Raw genomic sequence first — 13,873 nt, forward strand, 5'->3', positions numbered from 1 at the left:
TTAATAATAATAATAATAATTTAATAATAATAATAATAATTTTAATAATAATAATTTTAATAATAATAATAATAATAATAATAATAATAATAATAATAATAATAATAATAATAATAATATATATATATATATATAAAAATATATTGAATAAATGTTATACATTTTAAGAATGACATATTTAAAAGTAAAGAGTGCATTGATTACTAAAGTCAGTAATATTTGTGCCAATTTGTGAACATTTTAGAGAAAGGGACATAGGGGAACATTTATCAAAACCTGTGTAGAGGAAGAGTGGTGCAGTTGCCCATAGCAACCAATCAGAGCGCATCTTTCATTTTTCACAGGAGGCTTTAAAAATGAAAGAAGCAATCTGATTGGTTGCTATGGGCAACTGGTCAACTTTTCCTCTGGACAGGTTTTGATAAATCTACCCCATAGACAATACAACATAGACAATATACAACATAGACAATATACAACATAGACAATATGCAACATAGACAATATACAACATAGACAATATACAACATAGACAATATACAACATAGACAATATACAACATAGACAATACAACATAGACAATACACAACATAGACAATACACAACATAGACAATACACAACATAGACAATACACAACATAGACAATACACAACATAGACAATACTACATAGACAATACTACATAGACAATACTACATAGACAATACAACATAGACAATACAACATAGACGATACTACATAGACGATACTACATAGACGATACTACATAGACGATACTACATAGACAATACTACATAGACAATACTACATAGACAATACTACATAGACAATACTACATAGACAATACTACATAGACAATACTACATAGACAATACTACATAGACAATACTACATAGACAATACTACATAGACAATACTACATAGACAATACTACATAGACAATACTACATAGACAATACTACATAGACAATACTACATAGACAATACTACATAGACAATACTACATAGACAATACAACATAGACAATACTACATAGACAATACTACATAGACAATACTACATAGACAATACTACATAGACGACACGGGATCAGCGCACAGTATCATGTGCTTCATTTTATTGTGCTCTGTTACGGACATAATCTCATTGTGTTCTTGTTGTTTTTCTTCTGTGACATCATTTAGACGCGCGTCACCCCTGGGATTCATTTATTCAAAGGTCAAGTTCCACATTTCTATCCTCTTATAAGATCCGATCCTAAACATCACATATAGCGAGTAGTTATTATTAGACCGGAGTGATACAGTGTGAAGATGATCGCAGATGTTTTATTATTGACATCATTATATCACTAATATTTTACAGACATTTCCATATATGCATTTACTTGCCATTGTTTTTCCATGACATAGAAAAGGACGTCTCATGACCTCAACCCAACCCAGTCCCAGATTTTATTTTTACTGATTAGAGTCAGATACTGAAACATGTTCTTGTTTTCTATTCTGTTTCTTTTTTCTGTTCATATTTTTTTTTTATTATGCGGGCAGCCATCTTGCTAGAGGTGTTTTTAACAGCATTTAAAGATATGCTTTACAGCAGGCCCCTGTGGACATAATCAACAGTAGACACAACTTGTCCTATTCACATATATAGGGACGATTTCTGGGTGTTCTCTGTGACCTTTGCAGAGTTCATTCCACAGGGAGAGGGAGGCTGAGCTGTGATTAACATCTATTGTGATAATCCTGTCTTTTCTATCTACTGGTGTCACCTCTCACTATAATGCTGTACTGATCACTTTCCAGCAGCCTTCTCCTTATAATCACATTTTAAACAGGAAGTCTTAAAGGAGTACTCCGGTGGAATATTTTTTTTTTTTAAATAAACCAGAAAGTTAAACAGATTTGTAAATTACTCCTATTTAAAATTCTTAACCCTTCCAGTACTCAGCTGTTTTGTGCTCCACAGGAAGTTCATTTCTTTTTGAATTTCCTTTCTGTCTGACCACAGTGCTCTCTGCTGACACCTCTGTCCATTTTAGGAACTGTCCAGAGCAGGAGATGTTTTCTATGGGGATTTGCTCCTGCCCTTGACAGTTCCTGACATGGACAGAGGTGTCAGCAGAGAGCACTGTGGTCAGAGAGAAAAGAAATTCAAAAAGAAAAGAACTTCCTGTGGAGCATACAGCAGCTGATAAGTACTGGAAGGATTAAGATTTTTACATAGAAATAATTTACAAATCTGTTTAACTTTCTGGCACAAGTTGATTTAAAAAAAAAAAAAGAAAAAAAAATAGTTTTCCACCAAAATACCCCTTTAAAGTAGTTTTAGGGCTTATGGCCAAAACAAAAATCGCGACATTGTAGACTTATTTTAAAATAAGATAAAATTCAGAAAAAAAATCACATAAAATTTCAATTTTCAAATGGAATCTGTTGTGTAGGCTTGTAGTGCGGGTAACACTGATGGCAATGATACCTACCGCTCCCCACTCTGTGCCTCCGTTTTGCCGCAATCACGGTTCTTCTTTCCATGCAAATGACTTGTTTGGGGCATGGATAGAGGGGGAGTTCCCAATCTACCTGTGCACGGTGACATCCAGCCGACATCTTCATAGTAACACCCCCTCCCCTGTACTGAGCCTCCTCTGCTGCAGAATGGAGCTTCACTCTGTGACATGAAGATGAGGTATTCTGCTGCTCTTGCCATTGGTGGAGGTTCTATCCGCCATACTTCCACCGATATCCAAGAAGATCAATGCAGAAAATCTCGGGGTCATCAGACGCCAACCGTTCAGAATCAATTCTTATATAAGCCGTGTATATGCTATAAGAATTTACTTATTAAAACAAACAAATCCACATGCATGACACGTTTCTGGGGCGTTTCACGCCCCTTCCTCAGATGTTCAGTGGCGTACGCCACTGCACATCTGAGGAAGGGGCGGGAAATGCCCAGAAACGCGTCATGTATGTGGCTTTATATGTTAGAATTAATACATTCTTGTATTATATACAATGTAAATATCGATGTGATGTTATGTGACGCGTTTTATGTCTTTATTTACAGGTTATGAAGGAGAAAACCTGCTGAAGTTCCTCAAGGACATGGAGAACGGCTCGGTAGTCCTGCTGGACCGATGGAAAATTGAAGTTATCCCTAATGACAAAGATGAAAAGGGAGACCCAGTGCCTTACTCCATCGTGAACAACTACTTCTCCATCGGAGTGGTGAGCGATTTATAGTCAGTGAATCTAGACAACCCACCCACTTTATGTAATGGGGTATTCTACAACTTCTTCATTCTCTTACATAAATAAGAGATATTAGTCAGACCAAAGAAAAGAAGAGGATCTTCTAGGAGAATATCTATGTTGCCACCCTTTTGGAGTAGACTAATTTGGCTAATGCAAGGATTTTTGCCACCCTTGGCAGAAAGCAAATGTTGACCCCCCTTGACCCCGCCCTTTGACACGCCCCACCTTACTACTGCGGTGAAACACATACTCCTCATGGGGCGGATGTATGGAGGCGTGCGCAATGTCAGGACCTGCCTGTCTTGCCTCGGAGGTAGCACTGCGCTCTTCCAGCAAGCAAAAGAATGAAGATTATTATGGTACCGGGGCGTGGGGGTTGTGACGGTGGTGATGACTGGGCAGGTGCTTCAGATGAGCGGCGGTGCTTTGGATGCTGGCTACTAATTTTTTTGCAGCGGGCAGAGCGGCACCCCCATCAAGTGGGCGCTCTAGGCGGCTGCCTATTTTGCCTGTAGGCAGAATAGGCCCTGAGCTAATGTCCCTAGTTATGTTTAATGGCTTGTACGAGTTGGACATTGTCTTACAGGGTAGCTACCTATAGAGGGCACTATTGAGATTATTTTCTTCCTTCTGGAGGAAAGGTATTTTCAATATGTTTTTCTCCCCACGGATCATTGCCTGTCTATACAATATCTATCTTTCTTCAGGGCTTTTCCTTGGTGCCAACCAGATAATGGTACTCCTTTAATTTACATACAACAGAGGTTAAAGGGGCACTCCATTGGAAAACTATTTTCTTCAAATCAACTGGTGCCAGAAAGTTTAAACAGATTTGTAAATTACTTCTATATAAAAATCTTAATCCTTCCTGTACTTATCAGCTGCTGTATGCTCCACAGGAAGTTGTATAGTTCTTTCCAGTCTGACCACGGTGCTCTCCATGTCAGGAACTGTCCAGAGTAGGAGCAAATCCCCCTAGAAAACCTACCCTGCTCTGGACAATTCCTGACATGGACAGAGGTGTCGGCAGAGAGCACTGTGTTCAGACAGGAAATAATTATACAACTTCCTGTGGGGCATACAGCAGCTGATAAGTACTGGAAGGGTTAATCATTTTAAATAGAAGTCATTTACAAATCTGTATAACTTTTTCGCACCAGTTGATTTTAAAAATAAAAAAATAATAATGTTGCCCACAGGAGTACCCCTTTAAACTAACATTTACGCCCAAAGTAAAAGCAGTAAGAAAGTGACATTTCTAAAGGGCTTGTCCAGCCTCAAAAAAATAAAAATAAAATAAAGGAAAACTGAGTCAAGGTGCATGGAAATAAAAATAAGTCATACTCACCCGCCCCTGTCCCCTGTGGTAAGCAGCGGGAAATGGGACCATCAGCCAATATTTGCAGAGGATCATGGCAGATGTGACTTTTATCTTAGGCTGGACAACCCCTTTAAGGCCCCCATAAATACTAGAACAGTCTTGGCCGTACCTGTTAATTTCAGTGGGGCCAGCTGACTCCATAAAAAAAAACTAAAAAAACCATAAATCAAGCTGGTGGTATATAAATATATATATATTTTTTATATATAAATATATATATATATATATATATATATATATATATATATATATATATATAAATATATATATATAAATATGTTGAAATGTTTGAAACTTTTGATCAAAAAAGTTTCTCTTAAAATTTTGATTATTAAAAAAAATAAAAAAATTAAAAAAATAATAACAATTAAAAATAAAATTGTCATTCCCTGTTAGGTTGCAGTACCTTTTGATTACTATTAGCCTTGATTAGGCCACATTGACAAACAGGTATACGTCCTATTAATATTGTTTTCGCTGTGTTTTTACGTCTTAATTCGTTCGTCAGACGGTTACCATCAATTCTTCTATTATGTGAAAGGTCGGTGGCCCTGATGCAATCAGGAAAATGCAAATTGAAGGTTACGGGGAGGAGAGGGCCACGTCTCACCTGCGCTGATAAAAAAGTTTCTTCCAGAATTTATGTACGTCTCGTATGTTGCAAAAAAGCACGAGAAATATTAATAATACCTCCTTTCTAACATATTAAAGTGTCAAATGCAGAATGAGACCTCGAGGTCTCATTTACACTAGAGAGTGTTTTTCAAAGGGAACACAAAGCCCATGACCCAATTCCTAAGCTCACATCATCGCCAGATTTCATCTTAATAGATATAAGATAAATGCCAATTATATACCCCCCAAAAAAATATTTTCATCTTCACATTATGTATTTTGTCTCGCTATGCAGATTACAACCTGGATTTTAAAGCTTACTTAACACATTTTATGCTTAAAAAAAAAAAAAAAAAAATTTGCAGCAAGGAGGAAAATCTTGAAATGTCTTTGTTCGTATCTTATTATGACAAAGTAGGGACGCGGCTCAATGCTAACAGCCAATTGTAAAATAGGCCATGGGATAGAGTCTCCATGCTTTAAATTGACGCATATCTCGGCTAAATCAGTCTTCCATTTAATTCTAATATTTAAAAAAATAAATAAAAAATGTAGTCCACACTTGACCTAAATGAGGTCCCTGGGTAGTTACTGTATCACCTACTAAAAAATGATAAGTGGAGGTAACTGTATAACAATGGGGCCGATTTGACTAGTAACCGGCAGATAAGGTGATGTACTGTACCGGGGACATAGAGGTGGGATAGAGCATATTACATTTTATTAAATTTTTTTAAATCAACTGGTGTCAGAAAGTTAAACAGATTTGTAAATGACTTCTATTAAAAAAGCTTAATCCTTCCAGTACTTTTTAGGGGCTGTATGCAACAAAAGAAATGCTTTTCTTTTTGGATTTCTCTGATGTCACGACCACAGTGCTCTCTGCTGACCTCTGCTGTCCAATTTAGGAACTGTCCAGAGCAGCATATGTTTGCTATGGGGATTTTCTCCTGCTCTGGACAGTTCCAAAAAATGTTTTCCTTGGGAGTACCCCTTTAAATAGATTTGCAAATTACTTCTATTAAAAAATCTTAATCCTTCCAGTACTTATTAGCTGCTGAATACTACAGAGGAAATTATTTTCTTTTTGGAACACAGTGCTCTCTGCTGATATCACGAGCACAGTGCTCTCTGCTGACATCTCTGTCCATTTTAGGAACTGTCCAGAGTAGCATATGTTTGCTATGGGGATTTTCTCCTACTCTGGACAGTTCTTAAAATGGACAGAGATGTCAGCAGAGAGCACTGTGTTCCAAAAAGAAAATAATTTCATATGTAGTCTTCAGCAGCTAATAAGTACTGAAAGGATTAAGATTTTTTAATAGAAGTAATTTGCAAATCTGTTCAATTTTCTGACACCAGATGATTAAAAAAAAAAAAAAAAAAAAAAGTTTTCCACCGGAGTACCCCTTTAATTAAGAGGGGACAGTTTTTACTGGGATTTTTCATTATTTTTTTTAAAAAAAATTTTTGCAAAATATTTAGGGTGTGAGCAGTTCTCCATACACTAACACTACAGCTCACACTATGCTCAGGCAAAACATTATTGTACTTTTTCTCCTGTCCAAGCACGGCGCAGGATAGTCTATAAGAGGGTTTACATAGACCTGACATATTATCACTTTATACCAAACTAACATAGCAAAGAGACAATTGTCCACCAGAGCTCTCTTTTTTGCAATGAAATGTATATAAAATGGCTAAATTTGTCATTTTTCTAATTTATTCTAATATTTTTAACCTTAAAAATGAAAGGGGTATTCCAGGAACTTTATTTTTATATCAACTGGCTCCAGAAAGTTAAACAGATTTGTAAATTACTTCTATTAAAAATCTTAATCCTTCCAATAATTATCAGCTGCTGAAGTTGAGTTGTTCTTTTCTGTCTGGTAACAGTGTTCTCTGCTGACATCTCTGCTTGTCTCGGGAACTGCACAGAGTAGAAGAGGTTTGCTATGGGGATTTGCTTCTACTCTGGACAGTTCCAGAGACAGGTGTCATCAGAGAGCACTTAGACAGAAAAGAACAACTCAACTTCAGCAGCTCATAAGTGCTGAAAGGATTAAGATTTTTTAATAGAAGTAATTTACAAATCTGTTTAACTTTCTGGAGCCAGTTGATATATAAAAACATTTTTTTTTTCCTGGATAACCCCTTTAATCCACGTTTCACTTAGGAGACAGTTTTTACTGTAATTTTGATACTTAATTTTTTTTAAGTCTTACAAAAAAATTAAAGTTTTTTTTTGAAGGCTTCTAGCAGCTCTGGCAGGATCATCAATAAAACTAAAGATATCTCCTATGGCTAAATTAGTCAACTATTTATTTATTAATTTATTATTTTAAATAAAGAAATTAAAGGGGTACTCTGCTGCTCAGCGTTTGGAACAAATCTGGGGAAAGGACTTTCATAGCATCAAAGTATTTGGCCGTCACGCCCCCTCCCATAGACTTGCATTGAGGGGGCGTGGCGTGACAACATGAGGGGGCGGGGCTATGACATCACCAGCTCCCGGTGCCGGCTCCAGTATTCGGAACAGTTTGTTCCAAACGCTGAGCAGCAGAGTACCCCTTTAATTCACATTTGACTATGGGCAGTCACTTACCAAATTATCATGAGAAAAGGTAGTGCGCAGTTGGACCAGTAAGATGCAGTTGGAATGATTTAGCAAATTTTTTTTTTCTGGAATAAAAAATAAATTATAAAAATGAGGGGATGTTGCAGGCTACCATGATCTCTCAATGCACAGATGTGCTTAAAGGGGTTCTCCACCATAAGGTGATTTTAGTACTTACCTGCCAGACAGTAATGGACATGCTTAGGAAGGACCCATGCTTGTCTTGAGGATAAATGACTGTGTTCTGAGTCCACCATAATGCTGCTGCTTTCTTTTTGTGAAATGGCTATTTCCTGTTGGAGTTCCCTCCCTCCAACTACAAGTCCCAGGATCCCTTGTTTGAAAGTGTGAGGTCACTTTTCTCTCTCCCACCCATCAGTTACCCCACCCATTGCAGCACAGCTGAGCACCCTTGCATGCATGCCGTGCTTGAAACTACAATTCCCTGCAGCCCTGTGGAGAATAATCTCCCCAACCACCCAGCGGTCACACCACCCATTAAAGCACAGACACACTCCCTTTTAACACCTGATTAGTGATGTAATGTCTCGGGCCGCACTGCACAACCTAGTAAAACCTGAGACGACACTCAATTTGTACACTGCTAAAAATGAACATCAGGGCAAAGATCACATGAGAACTGGAGGACCATCCATCAAACACAGGTACAGACACTATATTATGAACAACACTAAATTTACAGCCCCTGTAGTACAGTCAAATAAAATAAAATCCCAGAATTCCACAGTGTAACAATTTATCTCCTGTCCGAGTACAACACTGGATAATCAGGAGGATTACAATGGACCTGTTACATTATTATTCTTTATCAAATAACAAATTCTATCATTCTTGAATTCCAAAAATGTTGCCCTCTGTTGACCCTGGACAGTTAAAGGGATACTCCAACATCAGAAAAAATAATAAAATGCTGCTGCAGAACATTACTCTACAGCACAGATTCCCTCTCTCCACACAGCAGGTCTGCAAAATCTGCTGTATTCATCCCCATCTGTTCCTCTGCCTGTGGCATTGCTCAGCACAAGGCAGCAGGATGTAACCACATTTCATTCTCCCCTAATGCCCCAATAAAGGTATATATATATATATATATATATATATATATATATATATATATATGTATACAGGGACGTGCACAGACCTCCTGAGAGGCAGGGGCTCAAGTAGAAAAGAGGGCCCTTCTAATTAAAAAATGTTTGTAAAAACCTTACATATGTTAACACAACACAAGTTCTCAGGTAAGGGACCTCCGGCAATCATGTCAGCTGAATGGGACCTGGATTAGGCTGCATTCACACCTTGTTTTTTACATACGGGTGCCGGTGCATTGCCATAGAATGAGATTTGCCATAGAATGAGATGGTCCGCCTCCATCACATCCTATTGGCTCACACTTGTCACGTGACATATTTAACCGTCACGCATCGACGCGCACAGCAGTCTCAGTTTGGCTATCACAGGGACAGGATCTCCTCTCCCTGTGATAGCTGAAGCTGCACGGAGCTGCGCGCGCATGCGCAGTACTACTTTACCTGCACCCGATGCTCTGCTTTCTGTTCCCCGCTCCATGAGCGTTAACGGGGGACGGGGAGTAGTGCTGCGGGCGTGGGGTGTAGTTAGCGCTGGCGGGAGGCACGCTGACAGCGCTATCAGGCATAGGGATCCCGATAGCGCTGTGGATCTATAAAACAGTAAATGTAATAAAAGAGTAAATGTATGAGCTTCTGTGGCCCGATTGAATTGGCCCACAGAGCCCATGTGAGCTCCGTGCAGCTTCAGCTATCACAGGGAGAGGAGATCCTCTCCCTGTGATAGCCAAACTGAGACTGCTGTGCGCTTCGATGCGTGACAGTTAAATATGTCACGTGACAAGTGTGAGCCAATAGGATGTGCTGGAGGCGGAGCATTTCATTCTATGGCAAATTTCATTCTATGGCAATGCACCGGATCTGGCTGGGGGAGGGGCAAACCGGGCGCTCCCGTACCCCAGCCGGATCAGCCCGTGACTCCATTTACTTTAATGAGCCGACCGGAGTCAAACGGTGACTCCGGTCGGCTCAGTTTTGACCTGTATGCGGTTTCCTGACCGGGCCTAAAATCGTAGTATACTACGGTTTTAGGTCCGGTCCAAAACCGGACACCCGTATGTAAGAAACGAGGTGTGAATGCAGCCATAACCCACCGAGATCCTAATCAGTAGTGATGAGCGGCATTCGCCATATTCAAAATCGCGATATTTCGCGAATATATGGACGAATATTCATCCTATATTTGCAAAATTAAAATATTTGCTATGTTCGTTTTTCTTTTATTTTTTTTTTCATGCAAAAATTTGTACTGAAATTCGTATAGTGAGCATGTGCAATTATATCTTTCACCTAAAAGAAGGGAGGGATCAGTGTCCTCTGACTGGAAGGGCCAATATTAGCAAATTTGCATATTCGCCTATTCGTTTATTTGCGAATATTTGCCTTTTTGAGAATATTTGCATATTCGCATATATTCGCAAAAACCAAAAAACCATTTTTCGTCATTACAAATATATATCACTATATTCTAAATATTCGCGAAATCGCGAAGTGCCGATATTCGCAGTAAAAATTGGCATTTCGAATATTCGCTCTCAACATTACTAATCAGTGAGGGCATTATAGGGCAGGTGCATTACAAGGGCAGGGGCTTAAAGGGGTACTCCGGTGAAAAACTTTTTTTTTTCTTTTAAATCAACTGGTGGCAGAAAGTTAAACAGATTTGTAAATTACTTCTATTAAAAAAATCTTAATCCTTCCTGTACTTATTAGCTGCTGAATACTACAGCGGAAATTCTTTTCTTTTTGGAACACAGAGCTCTCTGCTGACATCACGAGCACAGTGCTCTCTGCTGACATCTCTGTCCATTTTAGGAACTGTCCAGAGCAGCATATGTTTGCTATGGGGATTTCCTTTTACCCTGGACAGTTCCTAAAATGGACAGAGATGTCAGCAGAGAGCACTGTGCTCGTGATGTCAGCAGACAGCTCTGTGTTTCAAACGGAAAAGAATTTTCTCTGTAGTATTCAGCAGCTAATAAGTACAGGAAGGATTAAGATTTTTTTTAAGAAGTTATTTACAAATCTGTTTAACTTTCTGGCACCAGTTGATTTAAAAAAAAAAAAAAAAAAAGCTTTTCACCGGAGTACCCCTTTAAGCTCGCTTTTTAATCTATGTGTGTGTATATATATATATATATATATATATATATATATATATATTTATATATATATATATATATATATATATATATATATATATACATATACACATATATACATATACATATATATGTATCCCAGAATTCCACAGTGTAACAATTTATCTCCTGTCCGAGTACAGCACTGGATAATCAGGAGGATTACAATGGACATGTTACATTATTATACTTTATCAAATAACAAATTCTATCATTCTTGAATTCCAAAAATTTTGCCCTCTGTTGACCCTGGACAGTTAAAGGGATACTCCAACATCAGAAAAAATTATAAAATGCTGCTGCAGAACATTGCTCTACAGCACAGATTCCCTCTCTCCACACAGCAGGTCTGCACAATCTGCTGTATTCATCCCATCTGTTCCTCTGCCTGTGGCATTGCTCAGCACAAGGCAGCAGGATGTAACCACATTTCATTCTCCCCTAATGCCCCAATAAAGGTGTATATATATATACACATATATATATATATATATATATATATATATATATATGTGTGTGTGTATAGATAGATATATGATAATGTAGGTTGTAGGAGCTGATCATATATAAATGAATAAATAAAATAAATAAATATATATGTATGTATATATATATATATATATATATATATATATATATATATATATATAGTGCGATTAGTGTAACAGGATTACAATAAGGTGAGATGTTCTGCAGAGCTCTTTGGGCATCCAGTATAATATGCTGTAACACATTGTATATAAAACACAGTCCCAGCGCCCTTTCCCACTATCCCCAGTGGGCACCTCACTTGGCCCCAGACATGGGTGACACCCTGGGTGACCTCACACATCATCTGTCTCTGTGCCATGCTAATGTGCCCTTTCCAATCGCACTGAAATATAAAGTTCCTTCAACTCTTCTTGATTCTTTGAACTTCACAGCTAAAAATACTCATCATTATGGAAAAACAGGGAGCGGGGTGAGTGCCGGGCGCTAACAGGAATAACATAACAAACATTAAAGGGGAACTAAAATATTCAAGGTTCTCCTGTTACTTTGCAAGACCTTGGTTTTAGGTGTTTATGAAATCCACTGTTTACATCCAGATGTTGCAAAACTACAACTCCCAGCATGCCCGGACAGCCAACGGCTGTCCGGGCATGCTGGGAATTGTAGTTTTGCAACATCTGGAGGGCCACAGTTTGAGGCCACTGACATACAGGTTTATTTGTGGAAGAGTCTACCTCAGGAACTGCTCACAGCGAGAACAGTTGAGGGCTTCAACATAGACTTAGATACATTGTTACATTAAAGGGGTATTCCAGGCAAAAACTTTTATATATATATATATATAAATCAACTGGCTCCAGAAAGTTAAACAGATTTGTAAATTACTTCTATTAAAAAAATCTTAATCCTTCCAATAGTTATTAGCTTCTGAAGTTTTCTGTCTAACTGCTCAATGAGGATGTCACGTCCCGGGAGCAGTGCAGTTCCTATGGGGATATTCTCCCATCATGCACAGCTCCCGGGACGTGAGTCATCAGAGAGCAGTTAGACAGAAAACAACTACTCAAGTTCAGAAGCTAATAACTATTGGAAGGATTAAGATTTTTTTTATAGAAGTAATTTACAAATCTGTTTAACTTTCCGGAGCCAGTTGATATATATAAAAAAAAGTTTTGGCCTGGAATACCCCTTTTATCCTTCCAATAATTATCAGCTACTGAAGTTGAGTAGTTCTTATCTGTCTGGAAACAGTGCTCTCTGCTGACATCTCTGCTTATCTCGGGAACTGCACAGAGTAGAAGAGGTTTGCTATGGGGATTTGCTTCTACTCTGGAAAGTTCCAGAGACACGTGTCATCAGAGAGCACTTAGACAGAAAAGAACAACTCAACTTCAGCAGCTCATAAGTACTGAAAGGATTAAGATTTTTTAATAGAAGTAATTAACAAATCTGTTTAACTTTCTGGAGCCAGTTGATATATAAAAGAAAGTTTTTTTTCCTGGATAACCCCTTTAACGACTATGTAGACATATTGGGCCCCGTGAACTATCATTTCCCTTTTTGTTTCCATACTCCACAGTAAATTTTTATTCACTTTTCCATCATATTCATTAATAAGTTTCTCAAGTCTTTAAAGGGGTATTCCAGTGAAAAACTTTTTTTTTTTCATATCAACTGGCTCCAGAAAGTTAAACAGATTTGTAAATTACTTCTATTAAAAAATCTTAATCCTTCTAGTACTTATCAGCTGCTGAAGTTGAGTTGTTCTTTTCTGTCTGACCACAGTGCTCTCTGCTGACATCTCTGTCTGTCTCAGGAACTGTCCAGAGAAGGAGAGGTTTGCTGTGGGAATTTGCTCCTACTCTGGACAGTTCCTGAGACAGACAGAGATGTCAGGAGAGAGCAACTCAACTTCAGCAGCTGATGAGTACTGGAAGGCTTATCAGCTGCTGAAGTTGAGTTGTTCTTTTCTGTCTGACCACAGTGCTCTCTGCTGACATCTCTGTCTGTCTCAGGAACTGTCCAGAGAAGGAGAGGTTTGCTGTGGGAATTTGCTCCTATTCTGGACAGTTCCTGAGACAGACAGAGATGTCAGCATAGAGCAACTCAACTTCAGCAGCTGATAAGTACTAGAAGGATTAATATTTTTTTTAATAGAAGTCAATTACAAATTTGTTTAACTTTCTGGAGCCAGTTGATATGGAAAAAAAATGTTTTTACTGGAATACCCCTTTAACGCCTTAAGGAACAGGTCAATT

General features: G+C 38.2%; 1 protein-coding gene across 1 annotated transcript in view; it reads left to right on the top strand.

Moving 5' to 3' along the window:
* Positions 1-13,873, top strand: part of DGKB (diacylglycerol kinase beta) — a 579,157-nt gene that overhangs the window by 291,584 nt on the left and 273,700 nt on the right. The window contains exon 19 of the mRNA XM_056518908.1: positions 3,073-3,233. Coding sequence (XP_056374883.1) covers positions 3,073-3,233 — 161 coding nt within the window. The remainder of the gene's footprint in view (positions 1-3,072; positions 3,234-13,873) is intronic.

This window comes from Hyla sarda, chromosome 5, assembly GCF_029499605.1.
Source record: "Hyla sarda isolate aHylSar1 chromosome 5, aHylSar1.hap1, whole genome shotgun sequence".
NCBI classification, from domain to species: domain Eukaryota; kingdom Metazoa; phylum Chordata; class Amphibia; order Anura; family Hylidae; genus Hyla; species Hyla sarda.